The sequence below is a fragment of the Bubalus bubalis genome, chromosome 10, assembly GCF_019923935.1.
Source record: "Bubalus bubalis isolate 160015118507 breed Murrah chromosome 10, NDDB_SH_1, whole genome shotgun sequence".
Lineage (NCBI taxonomy): Eukaryota > Metazoa > Chordata > Mammalia > Artiodactyla > Bovidae > Bubalus > Bubalus bubalis.
In genome coordinates this window covers 43,857,816-43,881,611 of record NC_059166.1, presented here as the reverse complement: position 1 = coordinate 43,881,611, position 23,796 = coordinate 43,857,816, and the positions used below count along the sequence as shown (strand labels likewise).

Genomic DNA, 23,796 nt, shown 5'->3' with positions numbered 1-23,796 from the left:
TGCCATCCAACCATCTCATCCTCAGTCATCCCCTTCTCCCACCTTCAATCTTTCCCAGCATCAGTTCAGTTCAGTCGCTCAGTCGTGTCCGACTCTGCGACCCCATGAATCGCAGCACGCCAGGCCTCCCTGTCCATCACCAACTCCTGCAGGTCACTCAGACTCACGTCCATCGAGTCAGTGATGCCATCCAGCCATCTCCCTTCTCCTCCTGCCCCTAATCCCTCCCAGCATCAGAGTCTTTTCCAATGAGTCAACTCTTTGCATGAGGTGGCCAAAGTACTGGAGTTTCAGCTTTAGCATCATTCCTTCCAAAGAAATCCCAGAGCTGATCTCCTTCAGAATGGACTGGTTGGATCTCCTTGCAGTCCAAGGGACTCTCACGAGTCTTCTCCAACACCACAGTTCAAAAGCATCAATTCTCCAGCACTCAGCTTTCTTCACAGTCCAACTCTTACATCCATACATGACCACAGGAAAAACCATAGCCTTGACTAGACAGACCTTTGTTGGCAAAGTAATGTCTCTGCTTTTCAATATGCTATCTAGGTTGGTCATAACTTTTCTTCCAAGGAGTAAGCGTCTTTTAATTTCATGGCTGCAGTCACCATCTGCCGTGATTTTGGAGCCCCCCCAAAATAAAGTCTGACACTGTTTCCACTGTTTCCCCATCTATTTCCCATGAAGTGATGGGACCACCTGCCATGATCCCAGCATCAGGGCCTCTTCAAATGAGTCAGTTCTTCACATCAGGTGGCCAGAGTATTGGAGTTTCAGCTTCAGCATCAGTCCTTCCAATGAGTATTCAGGACTGATTGCCTTTAGGATCTAGTGATTTGATCTCCTTGCTGTCCAAGAGACTCTCAAGAGTCTCCTCCAACACCACAGTTCAAAAGCATCAATTCTTCGGCACTCCACTTTCTTTATAGACCAACTTTCACGTCCATACATGGCTACTGGAAAAACCATAGCTTTGACTAGACAGACCTTTGTTGGCATAGCAATGTTTCTGCTTTTTAATATGCTGTCTAGGTTTGTCATAGCTTTTCTTCCAAGGAGCAAGAGTCTTTTAATTTCATGGCTGCAGTCACCATTTGCAATGATTTTGGAGCCCAAGAAAATAGTCTCACTGTTTCCACGTTTCCCCATTTATTTGCCATGAAGTGATGGGACCAGATGCCATGATCTTAGTTTTCTGAATGTTGAGTTTTAAGCCAACTTCTTCACTCTCCTCTTTCATTTTCATCAAGAGGCTCTTTAGTTCTTCTTTGCTTTCTGCCATAAGGGTGGTATCATCTGCGTATCTGAGGTTATTGATATTTCTCCCAGCAATCTTGATTCCAGCTTGTGCTTCATCCAGCCCGGCATTTCACATGATGTACTCTGCATACAAGTTAAATAAGCAGGACAACAGTATACAGCTTTGATGTACTCCTTTCCTGATTTGGAACCAGTCTGTCATTTCATGTCCGGTTCTGCTGCCTCTTGACCCACATACAGATTTCTCAGGAGGCAGGTCAGGTGGTCTGGTATTCCCATCTCTTGAAGAATTTTCCAGTTTGTTGTGATCCACACACTCAAAGGCTTTGGCATAGTCAATAAAGCAGAAGTAGATCTTTTTCTGGAACTCTCTTGCTTTTCCAATGATCCATCAGATGTTGGCAATTTGATCTCTGGTTCCTCTGCCTTTCCTAAATCCAGCTTGAACATCTGAAAGTTCACGGTTCACATACTGTTGCAACTTGGCTTGGAGAATTTTGAGCATTACTTTGGTAGCATGTGAGATGAGTGCAATTGTGCAGTAGTTTGAACATTCTTTGGCATTGCCTTTCTTTGGGATTGGAACGAAAACTGACCTTTTCCAGTCCTCTGGCCACTGCTGAGTTTTCCAAATTTGCTGGCATATTGAGTACAGCTCTTTCAGAGGATCATCTATGAGGATTTGAAATAGCTCAACTGGAATTCCATCACCTCCACTAGTTTTGTTTGTAGAGATGCATCTGTATCCACTCTATTTTCATTCCATTTTACCTTTATTTTAAATGTTTTTTATATTTCTACTTGGTTATTTCTTACACCACACTGCCAAAATCTTTTTTTCCTTTTAGTGTTTATTGGCTTTATCTTAGATCTTTATGGTCTTATGTAATCCAGTTTGTTTTCTTGTGATTCAGTGGTATCTCTTAGTTGCTTCTTTACTTTGGCTTGTGAACCCATTTACCCGGTAGTAAGGGTTCTGAGTGACAGTATGCACTGAAGAAGGGCTAAGGGTCAGCTGAGGGCTTGGCTATGCTGAGGACTGAAAGAAAGGGGAAAAGACAAGCTTTATGGCAGACAGGCCCAGAGCTATACAACCCCAGTTCATTATTTCAGTTTGTTATCTACCAAGTAATTGTTTAGATCAGGGCTTCCTTCTCGTGCAGAAACTGGAAGAAATGGCAATTTCCTCAGTAACTTCAGAGCACCAAGCCTAGACTGTAACCTACCAGTACCATCAGTCTGAAGAGAGAGGGATGGATAAATAATTCATAGTTAGGCAATCCTTACCTGCTTTTCCCAGATCTTCACCCAAAAGGAACTTTTGCACTGCCCTGATTTTGTCTGTGAGGACCCCTGGGGCACTGTTCACTGTACCAGTACCTGCTATGACAAAGCATGCAAAAGCAACTGGTTTGCTCCAGTGAATCTTCTCTAGCACATTTAGCCAGCCACGCCTCCACCAAGAACCACTTCAAAATAGCCCCAAAGGACCCTGGGCATTTTATCTTTTTTCCATTTTAATTACTATCTAAACACAATAAAACATTCTAATACACAATAAAAGAAACATTCTAATCAGAATATAACAGAACTTTACATGGTTTTATTTATACATTACTGGTAATGAAAGCAAACTTTATACAAAAAGTTTTATACAAATAAAAAAATCCTTGGCTAGGCACAGCCATTCATGTGTGTGTATACACCCACACATATACACACACAGAAAGTATTTTACATCATTATAATTATACATATTTACAGATACACTATTTAAATTATTTTACAATTTAACAAAATGAGGACAGGCAATTACAAAAGCAAATAAAAATGGATGAAACAAACTAAATAATCATTAAGTTTAAAATGCTACAAAACTATTTTTAAAAATCTAGAAAAGAAAGTCATTTCTTTGAAATATCAAAACTAAGATTTCAGTACTGTTTCATTGTTGCTTTTACCTTAATAATAAGTTGTAACCTGCTTAGAAATAAATATTCTGACCAGTAACAGGTGAGCAAGTCACATTGATGACAGGAACAAGTTGACTATGTTGGCCTGAAGTTAAGAGTCAGCAAGTAATAACAAATGCAGATTATTATCTGGTAATCAAATATGTCATAAAACTGCCCTCTCCTGCTCCATTAAAAACATGAAGAATTCCAAGCTTTTGTGTAGTATGCAATATCAATTAAGACTCCAAGAAACTCAGCAACTTATCTGTAATATAAGAAAATGCTAAAGTTATGATTCTGTTTTCTGATATGATCATTTTATAAAGTGCTGTTCTTTCAAGTGAGTTCTAGACAATGTGTGTGTGTGTGTGTGTGTTAGTCACTCAGTCATGTCAGACTCTTTGCAACCCCATGAACTCTAGCCTGCCAGAATCCTCTGTTCATGGGATTCTCCAGGCAAGAATACTGGAGTGGGTTTCCATGCCCTTCTCCAGGGGATCTTCCTAATCCAGGGATTGAACCGGGGTTTCCTTTGTTGCAACCAGATTCTTAACCATCTGAGCCACCAGGGAAGCCCTAGATAATACTGGTGGTTAAAGAACTAGCTTTTTATAGAATCAGGTTGGTAACTTTATCATTACACTCTCCTTTTGACAAGAATTTAATGAGACTATAGTACTTGTGAGTCTGAGTGAACTCTGGGAGTTGGTGATGGACAGGGAGAGCTGGTGTGCTGCCATTCATGGGGTCGCAAAGAGTCGGACACGACTGAGCGACTGAACTGAACTGATAGTACTTGAAGGAAAAAAAATCAGCAAAGAAACAAACTAGTAATGAAATAACATACTATTTGTGCTATCATGCAAGCAAATAAAATGTCAAGTATCAAATCCATGAAAAAATTGTACATTTGCAATGGAATTTGGAAATTTCAAACTAATAAACATCACTTCCAGATACAAGTTAATTGTTTCATGAATGGACATTATCTTCAAAAAGAGAATGGAAGTCACATTTTATAACAACATTCAGATAAAACCACAGTTTAATTTCCTAAAGGTAGTGAAAAAATTTAAATTTATTTATAATGAATCTGAAAAATAATCAGGCAATTTTCACATCAAACTATTTTTTTAAGGTTCTTTAGAATAAGTTTTTTCTTCAAATTCCCCAATATTCAATTTTACATTCTGAATTACATATATAGAATTTTAACTTCATATAAACTACTAAATATCTTTTGAAGATTTCATTAACAAACTAGTTGCTCTAAGAGGATACTGAAATTAACAGATTATCTAAAAGACAGTAATTCATACTAAGTTTAGGAACAGATTTTTATAACTCAAAAATATTCAGAATCCTCACAATGAGATCAATGTCCAAATATGGTTTTTATTAAGATTTACCTATAAAGTTGGGTATTTTGGATTCAAATAACTATGACTACAAATCAACTGAAAAATAATGATTTCTTAAATATCTTTACAATTTTCCTTACAGAAAAATCCAAAATTGTTAGGCAACTGGCCTAGGTCTTAAAGAAAAAAATCTGATACGTATTGCCTTAATAAATCCGTACAAGAATGGCTTAAAGAAACATGTCTGTGTACATTATTAATAATTTAATGTGGTAAATTGTGTCACCTCTTCAGATGACAATGGATTTCATGTTTTTAAATGTATTTTTTATATTTAAAGTATTTTAGCACTCAATTAAAAATGAGAAAACTGTTAAATTACAGTGACCGCACAGACTTCACTGGCTATGAAATACACTGCTATTCAAGAATGTTTTCTTTTCTTTCTTTTGGCTGCACCATATGGCACACAGGATCTTATTTCTCCGACCAGGGATCGAACTGAGGCCCCCTGAAGTGGAAGCACAGAGTCTTAACCCCTGGGCCTCCAGGGAATTCCCTCAAGAATGTTTTCTTTATCTATAAAAATTTATCAGTCATCAAATGGATTTGCCCCCGCCTTAGACTCATGAGCATACAGAAGGTGGAGGAGAGAGGCTATCCTCATCTAACTGCAGCAGGCTTCACTGAGCACGTCCCACCTTCTAAGACAGGTGACTTAGAAGACTTCATGAGCAATCATCCTCCAACCTGTGACTGAAGCATGAGCTCAACTGGATGTCTGTCACCCACCACTCACATCTTCAGTGACTAACAGGCCATTAACCGAACGGGTACTGTGTCAAACACTTACTTTACTAGCCTCCTGCAGTGTAACCATTAACTACCTGCATTTGGACTTTTCAAAGAGCTTCATTAGCTGCTGGAATCTTTCTGAGACCTGAAAAATTTTAAATGAGGGTTAATTGTAAATATTGAGATAATATATTTTTGTATCTTTGATGAATATTTTCATAAAACATCTAAAATAAATAAGTTTTTTTAAAAATAAAAAAAATAAAGTCAGCCTTCTGATTTGTGGAAAAAAAAAAAAAGAAAACATTTAAAGACAGAGAAAGCTACCCTTAATAATAATGGTAAAGTAATGTTTCGAAAAACAAAATATCTTCATAATAAAGGTAACTGCTATTTAACTTTTCAATATTAAATTTTCTTAAGCAAGAAAGTATCATTACAAAATTGCTTGAGATCAAATAAGTAAATGGTAAAATGACAGAAAAAAGAATTAGGATTGTTTCAAATTTCTTCCACAATCACCAAGCTTTTAAACAGTTCTACCTGAAGAACATGAAGAACCATACTTTTTTTTTTTTGGGTCCCACTGTGCAGCTTGCAGGACCTTGGTTCCCCAACCAGGACTGAATTCACACTCTTGGTAATGAAAGTACAGAGTCCTATCTACTGGATGACAAGGGAATTCTCCAAAGAGCAATATTTTTAAAGACATTAGCTAATAAATATATATTTATTTTAAACACATTAAAAATAAAATCCAAGTATTTAGAATAGTACCATCTGTGAAACAATAGAGATGTAAAATTTGGGTAGTTACCTGATACGGATTTTTATTCAACTTAGCAGCTAAATGAGTAAATGTTTTCAATGATGGCCCTTTTTTCTGACATTCCAATAAAATTTCCCGGTCATCATTTCTGAAGGGGGAAAAAATGTTTAATTAGTTTCTGTAAGTTAGAACAGAAAGGTAAAAAAAAGTCCACTTTCTTAATATCTACTAATAAGAATAGGCATTTTTGTTAAAACTCATCAAAAAAGGAAAAGTGTATATACTCAAATAATGGACAATGGTTATCTGAGAGAGAAGATTATAGATGATTTTAATCTTTGAGTTCATACATATTTTCCAAATTTTCTAAAACAAATACACTAATGTATTTTCTAATGATAAGAATGAAAGATTTCCTTAAAATTCTACCTGTAGTGTGTAAATAGTACTAATAAAGTTAGGGCCCAAATGTGATCACAGACTTAACAGGTGAGAAGAACCAAAAAGTAATATAGAATTCAGATCTTCTGATCCCTAGAGCTTTGCTTTTTCTACATGGTCTGAACCAATGTTTGTTATTACAATCTCTGAGATTTTACCATCTACAGGTTACCTGAAATGAAAGCATGGAGGACTGAGGTATTAAAACTGATCCCAATTTCAAGAAAATTCAGTATCATTATACACTCTAGCCAGCCTGGAGATTATGTTCCTCTAGCTTAATGATTCACAACTGTGGTTGCCTTTACATCTGAAATGCTGTCTTTACATCTGCATTTTTAAGTTCACATTAAAATACAACAAAATTTATAAAACTTTTTTTTTAAACTTCTAATTTCAGGGGAAAACTCAAATTACAAACACTCACACTTTTTGTCCTATTCACCACCTGTCATTCCTCCTTTCTAAAGAAAATTTGTGTATAGTAGGTCCCTTATGAGTGAAAGATTTCTTTTTTCCACTGAAAAAGTGAGGTAAACATAGTGAAAAGTTCTGTCCATCATGCCAGTACACATCCCTGGTCAACAACCACTGCTCTAGACTGTTCTACAGTACAGCTGGGCTGTATCCTACAGTGTATTTTCTACCAACTTTGGCCATTTTTGAAGTGATCCCTTTACCTATTTTAAGTTGGGATAGAACTATGACATGATAGATTTCTGGTGTCTCAAAATTTCCTGGTGATTTAACAGTCTCTTAAGATTCTTACCTTGTCCACGAAACTATAATTTCTCCCTTCTTTTTAATAACATTCTTTGCAGAAAGGCTTGTAAAAGAAGTGGCAGATGCTGCTGATGCATCCTTAGTCCCCGGGCTTTCCTTTAATGATGAGGGGTCTTTAGTCACTGAAGGGGCCTTTTTCTTACTGGCTTTCCTTCGATGAGCATTACCATTCTCACCAGAGTCTTGGGTAATTTTTTTGGTCTTTTCCCTACTGGTTAAGTCTGTTTCCTTTCTCTGTTTTTTCTGAGAAGAAGGATTTAGATCAGAAAGATTTCTTCTCTTTTTGTGAGGGTTATCCAACATCCCAGGCAACTCTGAACTGTTGGAATTCAATGCTGACTCTGAGTTTAAATCATCCTTTTTCACTTCACCCAAACTGGAAGCTTCCAAGGTTAGATCGATACAGGCCTCCTCAATGACACATTCCAAAGGCCTGTTCGCCACCTGCACATTTTCTTCCTTCGAGTTATCTTCATCGACACATATCACTGGACACCCCAAGTCTTCAACAACTACAGCAGGATGGTTACCTTCATTTTTACTGTCACTTGAAACATCTTGTGTCAAATCAATAAAAGTATCAACAGTTTCAGGCTGCATATTGTCTAATACTGGAGCATTTTGATCCACACTACTTCCAGAACATCCCAACTGATCAATATTTAAAACTGTTACTTTTACTAATTCCCCCAACTTTTTGGTCTCGGTGACTGGATCTTTTGTGAGGTCTATACATGTGCTTGGAAGATGATCCTCAACAGAATGTGGAATTTCTTCCACTGGAGGCAATTCTTCAATGCTTTCAGGCACTTTTGGTTCCCATACTTGATGCAACTTCAAACATTCTTCAGCCTCTTCGGTACTTTGACTCACTTTACCTGAAGCATCTTTAAGAAATTCATATATGTCAGGAACTTCTGTTTGTATCACACAGTCTTGTTCCTCATGAACTAATCTGCCATCAACATTCTTACTGGAATTTTTCAGTTCCTCCACAGATTTAAAAACTCTGTTCTGACATGAAATATATTCTTCCTCCACTGCTTCATCAGCTTCCTTTTCCACTCTCGGCAGATATTCATCAGCCACTGTATTCTGTACAAGAGCAGGGGAGGTAGATGGTGCCGCACGCCGAATTTTCACAATGAAGTGATCGTTGGACTTTTCCATTATGACAGCGTGCATGGGGAGGTTAGGGTGGTACTGAAAGCCTGGAGCAACAGGCCGGCTTGTCCATGATGAAGAACAACTTGATTTACTGCTTGAATTATCAGACTCCAGGGCTAAATGAATATCCTGTTCAGATGCATCCTCTTCCTCCAGTAAGGCATCCTCACTAAAATGGGCACTAATAACTTCTTCAGGCGTTGAATTAGACAAAGCTTCTGGCTTTAAAAAACTGAGATGGCCATCTGACTTCAGAGGCGATGGTACTGTTAAAGAGACGGCTAGATCCTCAAGAAGTATGGAAGAAATGCAGGGCTTGCTCTTTTCTGAACCACATACATTATCTTTACTTAAAGCTATGTTAGTGGACACTTCAAACATACAATTTTCATCCAACACATCCGGATGAACTGGCAATGAAAGCCCTGAAGACAGAGATGGACCTTTCTCAGATGACAGTAAGGACCAGTTGTCCTCACTGATTATCTTAGGGCAGGGAGAAACCACCCCTGAAACGAGCTCTTCAGTTGTACAAGCTGGTATAGATTCACATTTGAGACTCTCTAGCAGCTGTTTCTCTGGTGTCTTTAACTCCCACTCATTTTTTTCATTACAGTTAACACTGTTGTCCAAAAGATCAGAACCTTGCAACAAACTTTTAAATATCTCTCCCATCTGTGCATCACTCACTAAATTAAATGTAAGGCTAGACGCCTGCTGTTCGGTAAGAATCTCAAAACTGCGTTCTGGCTTCAAAGGCACAAGCTGGGATGTCTGGGCATCCTCTGTGGTGCTACCTTCAATTTTTCCTGGCTTTGGGGTGCTCAGGCAGTTTGGTTCCAAGGAATGCGCTTCAGATTGAGGATTCTTCATATTATCAAAGCAAGTGTTAGCAGTCTTTTTAATGTCATGCTTTATTGTGTTACTATTGGAATTCTTTTGCTCTTGATGTTTTTCCTCAGATTTTTTACAACCAACCGAATACTTAGAAGAACCATAATCTTCTGATTTGGGGGATTTCTCTTTCAACATTTCTTTGCCCAAGTTGTTTATATTCCCCTTCTGACAGTGTGAAGATCGTGCTTTCTCTTTACTTTTCTTTTCAAGCTTTCCTTCGTCACTATCACTGCCAACATTCATGGAGTCACAAAACTTTACAAAGATTTTCTTAAGTTTTGTAAACAAATAATCAAGCTGTTCATCTACAAATTTCCACAATTTTTTTTTCATATCTGGCAGCTGCTGTTCAAATAAACGATCCACGATGCCATTCTTTTTAACTTGCTTGAGTTTGGATTCTATAACATCACAGAGATTCTTCTGTAAAGTAGTCACTGACTTAGATATTTTGGACAAGTCCAGGTATTTAATTAGTGATGTAAAACTCAAAATTGCTGACTCAATAATTCTATGAAATTGTATTAATGAAAATTTTACCTTGAATTTCATATAATTTTTCCTTACATGTTTTCTTATCATTCGTAACATGTGCATAATCTCTCGGACAGAAGAGGGTGTGACAATGATTGGAACTATTTTTTCCAGGCTGGAAGTGCTCATTGACCTCTCTTTCTTCTCTGTTTTTGAAGATCTGCTGGATTCACTTCGTCTTCTGTTCCATCTGCTTTTGGTCTGATGCATTTTCATAGAGGATATCTTCCTATTGTCTTTATCCAAACGCACAGAGCTTTTCCTACTTTCTGGGCTAGTTTTTGTGTTCTGCACTTCTGTAGAAGCTCTTGGTTTGGCACTTTTGTCAAAACTTTGTGGTTCAGGTTTTTCATTGTCACTTATAATTTCTCCTTCTTCTAATTCATCTAAAGATGAATTCTTGTGGGAGTCTGCTTCTGCAAATTTGTCAGATTTGCATATTGGCTTTTGATTTTCCTTGTTGAGATCAGACTGACTTGTGGAGGTAGAATGAGCTGAATTTGGTAGAAACACATCTGTGAAAGAGAAAAGCATAGTATTGCCACATGACCAATCAGTGTTTGTCATTTAACATTTCCACGTTAAATATAACAAAAAATTAAATGTTGAGGCAATTTGTTATTTTAATAGCTTTTTTTTTCAAAAAAGCAGAATGTTAATGTCTAACACTTATCATATGATTCATCTTTACTGGTCTGAGAAGGTGCCTGATAATGATAGTGCACAGTTTGATCATTTGGGTAACCAGCAAAACCAACTGTTCATTTCTTGATGTTAGCAGCATCACCTACTCTATGCCATATGATGATGGTTTTTAAACAAGAAGTATCTGAAAACAGGCAAAGAATATTTGAAACAATCTGTCCCACCATTCTCTTTTTTGTATAAATCAGCATTACCTAAATCTAGACTAAAGGCTCAATGTACATTACTAGTTAACAATAGAGGTCTAAACACTAGTTATATTATCAAATAAAAAGCATTAATTCATCTTGCTGGTGTATTTTTACATTCTCACATAAAGATAAACTATAGGAGATAATATCAAGTATTACCTTTATGATTATTATTATATAATGGAACTTGAGATGCACTTTCCAGTCTAAGAACTTTTGCTACAGGTCTCACTGGACTATTCAGAGGACTGATGGCTTCTGGAATAGGTCTCAGCTGATTAAAGTCAATGCTCAGAACTGAGTTCTCATCATCATGATATACTGAGTTTGTTTCACCAACTTCCATTGTGTCATCCATTAACTCAGTCCGCTGAAGTGAAGATTCTGGAGTCTCTCTAGGTAAGCAAGGATCCAAATGACAAGACTTATTCTCAACCAGTGGTGGGTCTACAAGAGAAGGCTCAAGTTTTGGTGTACCACCTTCTGAAAGGACGGCTGGCAGAATGTCAGTTTCTTCAACTGAAGGCTGCAAAATGCTTTCACTGGATTTGGTCACATTTGTTGAAAAAGCCTCCTTCATTTCTGTCTCTTGAGAAATACTACAAGAATTTAAGTCACTGTTTCTTTTGCTATCCAATTCCAAGCCAATGTTCTGAGAAACATTTGTCTGTGCTGTGTCTATTTTCATAGGAACTGCTGCCCTGGAACCATTAACAGTCTGTTCCATTTCTGTGGATGAAGATAACAAAGATTCTGATGGTTCCATTTCCACAGGTGCTGAGAAGGAAGTCTCTGTGCCACATATGGGTGTGTCACAAGGCACAGTATTCTCCACAGATGCAACAGACAAACTATTTTCTTCTACTTTCCGTTCTGAAATACTGGTCCCGGGTTGAAATGCTGCTGTAAGAGCATCCTTTGGTTCCAATAACTCAGATTTGGTTTCCTCTGTGATATGGTCACTGACAGAGGGAACACATGTCACAGTCTTAGCCTGCACCAATGACTCAGAATCACATATGTCACAGGATTGGGGAGTGTCAGTTACTGTATGCTGATTATCCTGAGAAACAGGCTGCTTTTTAGCAGGAGAAAGAGTTAAGTTCAATTTTTCCATAAAGCTCAACTTTAAGTCTTTGTTTTGCGGTTCATTTAGGGCACTCTCAGTTCTAACTGCTGGCTCCTTATTATTTGCTCCTTCAGAAACATCATTGTTAGAGACTTCCCCTTTATCATTTTTTGGCTCATTCTGTCTCTTTAAGTCTGCGGTGGTTTTCTTAGTTTCTTTGTTAGTCTTCTGCAAATGTCCTGAAGGTACTCTTTCTTCATTTCTGATATGCTTATTTTCTTCTTTGTTCTCTCGTTCCCTTTTCCTCTTTTCTTCAGTTCTGTGCCTTTCTGCTCTGAAAGGTGCATTTTCCCGCTGGTGCACAGAATCAACTTCTGTGGAATCAATGTGTTTGTGAGTTCTACTGGCTAAAAGAGAAGACGGACATCTTCCTTCTTGAAAACTATGATTACTTACAGCCCTGTCTCTTTTACAATCTTCCCAGCCTCTTCTCTCCTCTAGATGGTATTTATTTGAATTGTGTGAAGACTTTGATGGTTCATTTTTGGAATGCGGAAGCACCGCTCGTTCAGATCTTCTCCAATGATCCTGGCCTTTCCCTACTGATTTCGACTTCTGATCAACTTTTCTTTCTTCTTTGTCTTGTGATTTAAGTTCTCTTCTATTTACATTTTGTGATCTTTCACTTTGTCTTTCGAGTTTTTTGTCACTTTGAGATTCTAGTCGAGTGTGTGACTTGTCTCTAGAGCTTTCTTTCTCCCAAGAAGAGCTGATGCGCTCATTTTTATAATCTAAATCCGTGTTACTTTTCAACTTTGCAGTTTTGCTTTCAGCCTTTGGTTCACCTTTACCATATTTCTCAGGATGTCCTTGTAGCCTCTGACTGGCCTCTGTGTTCCTCGGTTCACCATCACCATAGCTAGTGCTCAAGTCTTTTCGTATTCTGTCAGTCCCCCGGTTGTACTGGCTATGTCGACTATCTTTCCTTCCTCTTCTATGATCCTCATTTGAATTGCTCTCACCAACCTGATAATGGAAACGTGACCAAATGCCATTGGTGGAGTGTTTTTCAACAGATGTAGGCAAATGCAAAGTGCTCTTTTTTTCACAGTGTGATTTTCCTTCCTTTTCATGGTTTGGCAGTGAAGTGCTGTAATGTACATCTTTAGAAACATCACTTTTCACTCTGTGATCAGTCTTTGAAGAGTCATCCAAATGGGGAGATCTGGATTTAAGATCTTTTGTTTTAACTAGATCTGATGTCCTTGAAGTTTTATGATTATTCCGAAAATGTGGAAACTCTGACAGTCTATTGAGAAATAGAAATTAATTAACACCAAAAACAAGGTTAATTCCTTTTTAATAATCCAAGGTTTAATCACATGTGATACACTTTATTTTTTTTATTATTGATTTTATTTATTTTTTTTGTTTTGTTTTTTGTTTTTTAATTTTATTTTTAAACTTTACAAAATTGTATTAGTTTTGCCAAATATCAAAATGAATCCGTCACAGGTATACATGTGTTCCCCATCCTGAACCACCCCCCTCCCTCCCCGTGATTCACTTTAAAATTGGGGGTCCACATACTGGCAAAACTAATTTTACTTTGTAAAAAAGAATTAAGTAGTAAGAATTTACCACTTTCCAATGTAATGGACAAGTTTTTAAAATAAGGAACTCTCTTTCATTTACTTTGCTCAAATAAAGCCTGAAGGACCTCTCAGTTCTCTCCCAGCACTTGCCAATGTCATTCAGATTTCCTTCACTACAGGAGAAAGAAAAGAAGGGAGGGAGGGAAGAGTGGCAGGAAAAAAGAAGAAAAGAGGTGGGATGGGGTAGTTCTGTGATAGATGACCTAAGTTGTCCTTTACAAAGTATCCTGTGGCTTTAATATTAAGAAGTGAGAAACCAGAGGCTGGAAGGAGCAAGAGGTGATAAACAGTTTTGAGCACAAAGACCACTGCCAGTTGAGCTGAGAGGTGATGGGTAGCAGTGACAGTAGAAATAGGAGAGAAATGAATGAATTGAGAGAATATAGACATAAAAATCAACAGGACATGGTAATGGATTGGATCTGAAGGATGACAAAGAGCTAAGTGTCACTGATGACTCCAAGGCAGGGTGCCTGCAAGTCCCAGTTTGCCAAGTAATATCAGTGTAATTACTAAGCACTTCCTTCTACTCTCAAAAGTATCCTGGTTTGGGCAATAAATTAAATGGTCATTCTATCCTTCAGTCTCTCTAGCTTGCACCAGCTGAATAAATGTTGGGGAATCCACTAAGCAAGGAACAATGGAATGGGTTCAATCTTGAATTCAGTTTTGGATGAGGTAACTTTGAAAATTTTGTACAGATGTAAAGTAGTTATCTACATATAACTGGAACTGACTAGTACAAGTAAGATTACATCAAAAGAAAATACTGAAAGAGAAAGGAAAGTAAAGACATAGCTTTGAAGAAAACCAACTTCACCAGAAAAATAAGTCTCAAGTTAGGAAGAAAACTAAGGATCACGAAAGCCAAAGGGAGAAACTATTTCAAGAAAAAAGGGTCAACTATGTCAAATTGTGTGTAAAGACAAGTTAAAATGAGAAGTCAAAACTATATGATGAATTTAGTGGTAGTCACAGGAGGAAGAGGTCAGAGTGGACTGGGTTTGAGAGTGAGTAGAAATGGGAGGTGGAGAAACAGAGATAGCAAATTTCAATAACTGTTTTGGAGGTGTGGACTATCAAGGAGAAGAGATGCAATTCTCTGAAGCCAAATACTGCCCCAAACAAAAAAAAAAAGTGAGAGGGAGAGAGAGAAATTAAGTAGAAAATCTATTTCAGAGGAAAAAGAATATATAATTGAGAGATATTTTAAGAGTTGTCTATGACAGAATGTATGACACAGACATCCTCCTTGTATTTTAGTAATTTGGTGGGCCCCTTCTGGAACCCATGACATACACCATCATCTTCTCAGGATCAAAGAATATCAGAACAAGATCCCAGTATATTACAAAACTGGATACATTTAGAGAGGTATGTGGCAATATTCTATTACTAATCATACAGAAATCATTATGACAATATATTATTAGAATATTATCTCCTCTAAGTGAAACCTTAAAAATTTAACAAAATGTATGATTTTCATTATCTTTTCAAAGTTAAAAATATTCCACATATCAATATTCATGTAATTTACAAACATATCCACATCCCTCAATCATACCTTTGGTGAAGATTATTTATTTCTTCATCCTTGCGGTTTATTTCCACTCTGGCTGTTTTGATAAGTGCTGAGATATTTTTCTTAAGGGACTGGTTTTCATTTTTTAAGCTAAAATTCTAAACATCATAAAATATATTTAGTAAAGTATGTATCTATGGAATAAACCACTATTTATAATAGCTATTGATTACTGAATGCTAACTACATGCTAGGCATGACTTATTTTATTTTATGAAATTCTCATAGTCATAGGAGGAGTACAGTGATGCTCATTATACAAATGGGGAGTCTGAGATTCAGAGAAGAAACTGGCACCAAAGAAAGGCTATTTAAAATGAAACAATTTAAAAGAGGAATCAAAATGAAAAACCAATAAATAAACAGAAAAAAAGTTCTGCCTGGGTCATTATTTTGGAAATTATAAAATTTGTGTTATATTTAATAACTGGAGGTTTAAGTTGAAATAATATACTAATTCTTAGGTGAACAAAGAATGAATTGAGGACTGACTGGCTCTTTGGGAGAAAGGGAAAAGAAAGAGAAACAACTTTACCAAAAAATAAAAATCAGAACAGGAAATTCCTGATTCTGCAGCATAACAAAAAAAGTCACTCTGGCAAAAACTGTGAGGGTACCACCATTTTCCCCCATCAGTCATTCTAAATTTTGGCTCCTCAAGCCATTCTTTTAACCACCTATACAATCAAAATTTTCTATTCTTTAACTATTAACTAGTCTAGCAACAGTTATTTAATCATTGGACAATATCATTGAACAAATCAAGTAGTTTTATCAGTTTCATTGACACTGCAAATAATGCATATTTGGCCAGATTTGCTATTTCACATAATACTTTGAAAAAAAGTTTCCTTATAATCTGTCAACCCTTTAGCATTTTAATTTCTAACAAAGAATTTTACTAAATTTTTATTTTAAAGGCTAATAAGGCAAAAATAAAATATTCATTATAATTCTACCTGTGTCTGTATTTCTTTAAACTTTTTCATCAGCTCTTTCATTTGCAGCTGACATTTTCCATATTCTGCCTGCAACTGTAAAATACAAAAAGATCAAGCATCATTTTAAATTATTTTTTTTAACTTAAATGACATTTCAAGATATTTAAAATTTTGTAAATCAACTCACAAAATAGAGTAAATGAGGTCTACTTCTATTAACAGGTATTTAGTTAGATTACTGTTTTTTAAGTTGGGCCTGCCAATAATGTTACTTTCTTTAGTTTCACATTCAGTCTCCAAACTTTAAATTCAAATAAGGTAGAAAGAAATTTGCCTGCATGAAGTCTTGGGACAATTTATAATGTAGTACAAATCATGAAAAGACAAAATGTTTTATCACACTGATTTACCTGTTGAGATTTTACATAGATACTTTAATTAAGCAAAATTATAACTACATTTAGCCAAACATTCAGAAGACACTGTTTCAAAGCAGATCGGAAGGCAGAAACTGATGTAAATGTTCTTTTAGTCTAAGAGCTACTTCTCAAACATAGAATGCCTATTCAGAAGTTAGCCGATGCCTGCATTTCAGGAGATATCAAAGCACAAAATAACCGTCGTTTATAATTCTGGTAATCCATACATCATTATATGTTGCCTCCTTTGCAGTTCCTTCTTCAGTCAGGATTTCTTCATATAAATCCAGACAATTCCTGGATGGTACAGAGGATTTGGATGCACTGTCTAAAACAAAGAAGAAACCCTTCCATTAAAATAAGTATTTCCAGATTCGATAAAATCCTATAAAAACTCCGGCATTTTTCTAAGAAATGGGAAAAACAATCCTAAAATATGTATGGAACCACAAGACTGCAAATAACCATAGCAATCTTGAGAAAGAAGATGAAGGAAGGAGGCATCACACTTCCTGATTTCAAACTATAATACAATACTGTAGTAATCAAAAGTATATTTTTATAGGAATAAGAACAAACACATAAGTGCTACAGCTCTTTTACAATTTGTCTAGCAGGTTTTCCGGTCCACACCAGAAAATACCCCCATGGGGAAAAAAAAAAGCAGATACAGAGATCAGTGGAACAGAACAGAAAGCCCAGAAATAAAGGCAGGCATGTACAGTCACAGGTGGCTAGGTGGTAAAGAATCTGCCTGCAACACAGGAGACCTGGGTTTGATCCTGGGTCAGGAAGATCCGCTGGAGAAGAACATGGCAACCCACTCCAGTATTCTTGCCTGGAGAATCCCATGGACAGAAGAGCCTGGCAGACCACAGTTCATACGGTTACAAAGAGTTAGACACGACTGAAGTGACTTCGCAGGCAGGCACACGTATATGGTCCCAGCTTATGACAAAGGAGCCAAGAATATACAATGGGGAAAGGATAGTCCCTTCAATAGATGGTGTTGGGAAAACTGGACAGCCACAAGCAAAAGAAAGAAAGTAGACCCTTATATTTATATAGCACACACAGAAATCAACTCGAATTAAAAACTTGAATTTAAAATCTGCAACCATACTTAATATCTTGTAATAACCTATAATGGAAAAGATGACAAAAAAAGAATATATCTCTATCTATCTAACTGAATCACTTTACTGTATACCTGAAACTAATAAAACAATGTAAGTCAAGTATATTTCAATAAAGGGAACTGCCTGGCAGTCCACAGGTTAAGACTACATGCTTTCAGTGCAGGCGGCACGGGTTCCATTCCTGACAGGAGAATTAAAATCCCATGAGCCCGGCAGAGGGGCCAAAAAAAAAAAAAACTGAAATGTATGGAAAAAGAGACTAAAAATGATGGTTACCAAGGGCTAGGGGTGGGGAAAAAGAGATATTGATCAAACTCTTTCAAGTTTGTGGACAAGTACAAACTATCATCCAGCTATAAGATGATTAAGTTCTGGGGATATCATGTACAGCAGAGTGATTATAGTTAATAACACTATTTTATATAATCAAAAATTGCTGAGAGTAATCTTAAAGAGATGGTAATCACGTGATGCTATACAGGTGTTAGCTAATGCTATGGTGGTAATTATTTCACAATATTTAAGTGAACAATATTTAAGTGTTGATAAAATCAACATACTATACATCTTTAAACTTATTTAATATTATAAGTCAATTATATCTCAATAAAACTAGGGTAAAAAAAGAAAAACATTCATGTTAAGCGTTTTGATATAGTGTCTACCTCTACCCAAAGAGCTATACATTTCTCCATCTTTTGTATTTCATCTAAACCTATACTAATTTCAGATTAGAACTGGAAAACCACTTTACCTAAAACAAATTTGTCAACAAATCAGATGTAAAGATCATATTTGTTTGAAGCTTTGAAAAATTTGATTGCAGAAAAGTTTTTCTCAATTAGACAGGTCATTAGACTCTGCATATTATACTCGTACTGATTCATTTGAAAATACATATAGTACCTACCCTTTTCAAAAGAGTTCTGCTATCACTAGCCTGTAACAGTGTGTAAGGTAATATATGTAGTCACCACCACCAGCTTTATTTTCAATGGTACAAAATACTCTTCCATAAGGTCTGATTAAATCTGACACCCAGATGAAAAACAAACCTAAGGGCTAATTTTTTCACTGATAAAGATTTGGGTAAAAAATAGTTACCTGAGTACAATCACTCAGAAAAGGCAAACTGTTGCGAAGCTATGAGTTATGCCAGGAATTGGTAACAACAAAATAAACACTTCCAACAGACTGACCAAACAAAATGAAACAGTAGTTTGTTACAGAATTTACATACCAGAACCAGCACTGTCCAACCCAGCATATATGTCCAAAGAACCTTCATCATTATTTTTAAGAGGAGAAGCTGGGGAAAAAAAAAAAAATCAAAGACTAGTTAAAACTGACTCTGTGTACTTAGTGGAAGTTTTTCCATTTCTACTCTGAAGGACCAGAAAAAGAGTATCAGTCTCGTGCCAAAAAAGAAAACTGTTTAGAAGCTTTTGTATGTCCTTATAAACATACACATCTTAGTACATAGATACAGACTTAAAAACTCACTTTCAAAACCATACTAGTCAGAAGATTCCCAATCCAGTATCAGAACAATCTTCCTGCAAAAATAAAAACTCTAAACAAAATATTAAAAGCTAACTTTAGTTAATGCTCTATCACTCACTGGATTTACTGTGCAATCATTTCACAATATATACAAATATGGAATTATTATATTGTACATCTGAAATTACTGTAATATTATATGCAAACTGTAGCTAAATTAAAAAAAAAAAAAAAAAGCTATCTGAAGAACTAAAGAGCAATCCAAAGCAGGCAAAAACTGGAGAGGAGATGACCCTGCAAAAAGCAATGAATTCCTAACCCCCCCCCCCCTTTTTTTTTTACAAGTTTTTGTGCAAAGATAAGCCCTAGTTGGAGCCACAGTAGGCAGAGAAACTCAAATGGACACTTCCAGTCCTAATAGCTTGAAGAACTAGAGAAAAAACTTTGGGGGTGATAACAGCAACTAGAAAGAGGAAATCCAAAGAGCCACAGAGGACTCCCCAAATTGTGCCCAAATCTGAATAACACAAGTAAAAGTTAAAACTCCCAGGAGTCCAGCTAAAACCTAAAAAAATCTCTGTAGCTAAATAGAGATTTCAGCTACTGTTCACCACAGGGAAGACAGAAGATCAAGTTCAGTTGAGATAAATGCCTGCTAAAATTAAAAACACTAGCACTTTTCAGAGGAATATAACAGAATCATATATCTCAAACATTTACAATGTCCAAAACACAATTCAAAATTTATCAAAGGAAATCTTGGTAGACAAATAAAAACAACTCCAAAACCAAATGAAAATTCTAAAACTGAAACTACAATACCTAAGGTAAAAAGATTCAACAGAAGAGGCGGTGAGCTTGAAGACAGATCAGTAAATTATCCAATTGCAAGAATAGAGGAAAAAAAATTTTTAAAAAGATCACTTACTAACCTATAGAATATCCCGAGTTCTCACATACTATATACCTGGAGTCCCAGAAGAAAAGAGACAATGGGGAGGAAAGTGATGCTAGAAGGATACTAAAGGATACTAGAAGGACAAAAACGGTAAATAACTGAGTAAATACAAAAGACTAATATTCCATCTTAATTGGTTTTAACTCCTCTTAGTTTATTTAAGATACATACAACAGGCTAAAATAAAAATTACAGCAGTGTACCACAGGGTTTGAGACATCTTTAACAAAAAGGGATGGAAGGAGGTCAAATGCAACTATATGTACAAGATTCTACATCTTACATAAAGATTCTTACCTTTTAATAACTAGACCATAAAATGTTAAAGATATATATTGCAGTCCCTTGAGCAACCAATTATAAAAACCACTGCAGGAAGGTATAACCAAAAAGCTAATTTGTAAATCAGAATGAAATTCTAAAATACATTCAAATATTTGAAAAAGGTAAGAAAATCAGAAAGGAAAAAAACTGATGAGACAAACTAAACTTTTAAAATGATAGGTCTAAATCCAATCACAGCAATAAAGGATATTATTGTATTAACTGATAAAACTGGTATAAAGATGGTAGACTAAATTATAGCATTAGTGTTAAATTTACTGAAATTGATGATTATGCTGTCTTTATGTAAGAAAACCAACTTTTGCTCGTGAAATATACACTGAAATATTTGGATGTAAGGGACCATAATGTATACAACTGGTTATCAAATAGGTCAGGAAAAAACTGTGTGTATGTATGTGTATAAATTAAAACGTATGTGCACAGTGTTAAAGTCACTGGCATAGGTAAAATGCTCCTTGCATGTTTTTATTCTTGCAACTTTTCTATAAGTCTGAAACTACGGATATAATAAAAGACAAGTACAAAAATGTTATAGGAATAAAAATGTTTGTGAAATTATGTTAACTAGTAAAAATAAAAATGTACACTGTATATGTGACTATCAAACAATGTATGCATGTGGACAAAAACTTGAGAGAGCAATATACAGAAATGAAAACAGCTATTTCCAGCAAATGAGAATAACAAAACAGTTTTGTCCTTCAAAATAAGAGTTACAGTTGTGATACTTATGAATCTAAATCAAAAGTAAAGGTGGTCATTATATTATACTTTTCATTTTTTAATTGGTTTAGAATTTTTCAAAGAAAAAATATTGTAAGACAAATATATAGCAGCATAACAATTCGAAAAAACATCAGCAAAAATAATTAAATGACACCAAAAAACAAATAATGCTATCCAGAGTGGTTATGACAGCCATATTCCATGTGAATCTATTCATGTCTATGGATATTATTTTTTAAAACATATTTTTCCTCATAGTTCAGTTGGTAAAGAATCTGCCTGGAATGAGACCTGGGGTCGATCCCTGTGGCAGGAAGATCTCCTAGAGAAGGAAATGGCAAACCACTCCAGTATTCTTGCCCAGAGAATCCGATGGACAGAGGAGTCTGGCAGGCTACAGTCCATGGGGTCCAAGAGTCGGACATGATTTAGTGACTAAATCACCATCAAGCAAAAATGGAATTCTACTAGACATGTTTTACAACTGCCCTTTTCATTCTATAGCATTCATAATTCTGATCAATAAATATACAACTATATCCTCAAAAAATTTAATGAGATTGTCATAGCATAATTATAATTAAGACCAAAGAACTAAAATGTTATGTCAGGATTTGGAAGTTTAAAATCTGTATATTACTAAAAATATTTCCATTTTATGAGCTTATTTTACTATTAGGTCTTTGCTATCTCTTTCAAACTAATCATCTATTTGTGACTGTTAATTCTTCCCAAAACAACAATAAGCAAGTACCACTCCATTTACTGGAAATATCAATTTCAAGAGTAACAAGTATCTATCATATATATATATATATATATGATAAGTATATATATGGTATATGTATGTGTGTGTATATATATAAACACATACACATACACATTATCAGTGAAAGCACCAAGTCCTAACCATTGGACCACCAGGGAATTCCCCTTATTCATTGTTCAGTCACTCAGTCATGCCCAACTCTCTGTGACCCCATGGACTGCAGCACACCAGGCCTCCCTGTCCTTCACTGTTTCCCAGAGTTTGCTCAAACTCATGTCTATTGAGTTGATAATGCCATTCCAACCATCTCATCCTGTCACCCACTTCTCCTCCTGCCCTTAATCTTTCCCAGCATCAGGGTCTTTTCCAATGAGTTGGCTCTTTGCATCAGGTGACCAAAGTATTGGCACTTCAGGATCAAGTCCTTCCAAAGAATATTCAGGGTTGATTTTCTGTAGGATTGACTAGTTTTATCTCCTTGTTGTCCAAGGGACTCTCAAGAGTCTTCTAAAGCACCACAGTTTGAAAGCATCAATTTTCAGCCCTCAGCCTTCTTTATGGTCCAACTTTCACATCTGTACATGACTACTGGAAAAACCACAGCTTTGACTATATGGACCTTGGTTGGCAAAGTGATATCTCTGCTTTTTAATATACTATCTAGGTTTGTCAGGCTTCCCAGGTGGCTTAATGGTAAAGAATCCGCCTGCAACACAGGACAACCAGGAGCTATGTGGGTACGATCCCTGGGTCGGGAAGATCACTGGGAGGAGGAAATGGCAACCCACTCTAATATTCTTGTCTGGAGAATCCCATGGACAGAAGAGCCTGGTGGGCTACAGTCCATGGTGGTGCAAAAAGTTGAATACAACTGAAGCAACTTAACACGTACGCATGTCTAGATTTGTCATAGCTTTTCTTCCAAGAAACAAGTGTCTTAATTTCATGGTCACTATCCACAATGATTTTGGCCCCCCAAAATAAAGTCTGTCACTATTTCCATTTTTTCTCCATCTGTTTGCATGAAGTGATGGGACTGGATACCATGAGCTTCATTTTTGAGTGTTGAGTTTTAAGCCAGCATTTTTAATTATATTTTTTCCCTTATATTTTTTAATATGACAATAAAAAATCATTACTGCTTATACTGGCAAAGTTGTTAATTTTATTATATTTAAGAGGCCTGAAAGTATAAAATAAGAAAGTTCTCACTTACTAAGCACTTTCTATTTGCCAAGCACTTCATTGTATTCATTTACGTGTGAGGAGAAAAAGTTGATAATGACAGTGTTATCAATGAGAATAAATACATGACTTTATAATTAAATAAATTTAGAAAGACATTTAAAATGAGCTCTTACCAGAAAAGACATGAAATAAACTTGTTCCATCACCATTGTCATCATCTGCTGCCATGATCCTATTTCTTTCTGATAGTCGCCATCTAAGGTACTGAATAGAAATATTCTCCACCGTTAAAATCAACCTCACAATTCAGAGACTAAACTTAGCTTTAAGTTAAAAGATAACTTTCAAGTTTGGACACAATGACAGAGTTCACTCTGCTGTTGTTTTTTTTAATGTCTGGCATTTTCTAAAAGCTAAAACTATAAAACAAAAAATCTTAAATTTGCTGATATGATTAACCCATATCACAAAGTAAATGATGCCAATTTTATAAAGTAGACCAAAATGTAAATTAACTTTTATACTAAAATAAGCCAACTATCATACTAAGTAAGTACAAATGAATGGTGAGTTCTGTGAGTCTTCTTAACAAATCATCAAACCTGGGGGGTAATCTTAGATATACATGAGACTCTAGA

General features: G+C 36.0%; 1 protein-coding gene and 1 non-coding gene across 7 annotated transcripts in view; one reads left to right on the top strand and one right to left on the bottom strand.

Annotated features, from left to right (window-relative positions):
- Positions 1–2,843: 2,843 nt before the first annotated feature.
- Positions 2,844–23,796, bottom strand: part of CASP8AP2 (caspase 8 associated protein 2) — a 35,385-nt gene continuing 14,432 nt past the window's right edge. For 3 of the 6 annotated variants that reach the window (XM_006055350.4, XM_025294599.3, XM_006055349.4), the window contains 10 exons: positions 23,332–23,422; positions 18,907–18,975; positions 16,755–16,855; positions 16,127–16,201; positions 15,150–15,265; positions 11,018–13,236; positions 7,351–10,477; positions 6,189–6,288; positions 5,430–5,516; positions 2,844–3,480 (listed from right to left, as the gene is read on the bottom strand). In XM_006055350.4, the coding sequence (XP_006055412.4) occupies positions 5,460–5,516; positions 6,189–6,288; positions 7,351–10,477; positions 11,018–13,236; positions 15,150–15,265; positions 16,127–16,201; positions 16,755–16,855; positions 18,907–18,975; positions 23,332–23,386 (5,919 nt within the window). In that variant the 5' untranslated portion in view covers positions 23,387–23,422 and the 3' untranslated portion in view covers positions 2,844–3,480; positions 5,430–5,459. Of the gene's footprint in view, positions 3,481–5,429; positions 5,517–6,188; positions 6,289–7,350; positions 10,478–11,017; positions 13,237–15,149; positions 15,266–16,126; positions 16,202–16,754; positions 16,856–18,906; positions 18,976–23,331; positions 23,423–23,796 lie in introns of those variants that run through there. The other 3 variants (XM_044924292.2, XM_044924293.2, XM_006055352.3) reach the window with 2 other exon arrangements.
- LOC112587703 lies at positions 17,111–17,174 on the top strand. The gene has a single exon (XR_003112195.1). It is a non-coding gene; the product is annotated as a U7 small nuclear RNA (small nuclear RNA).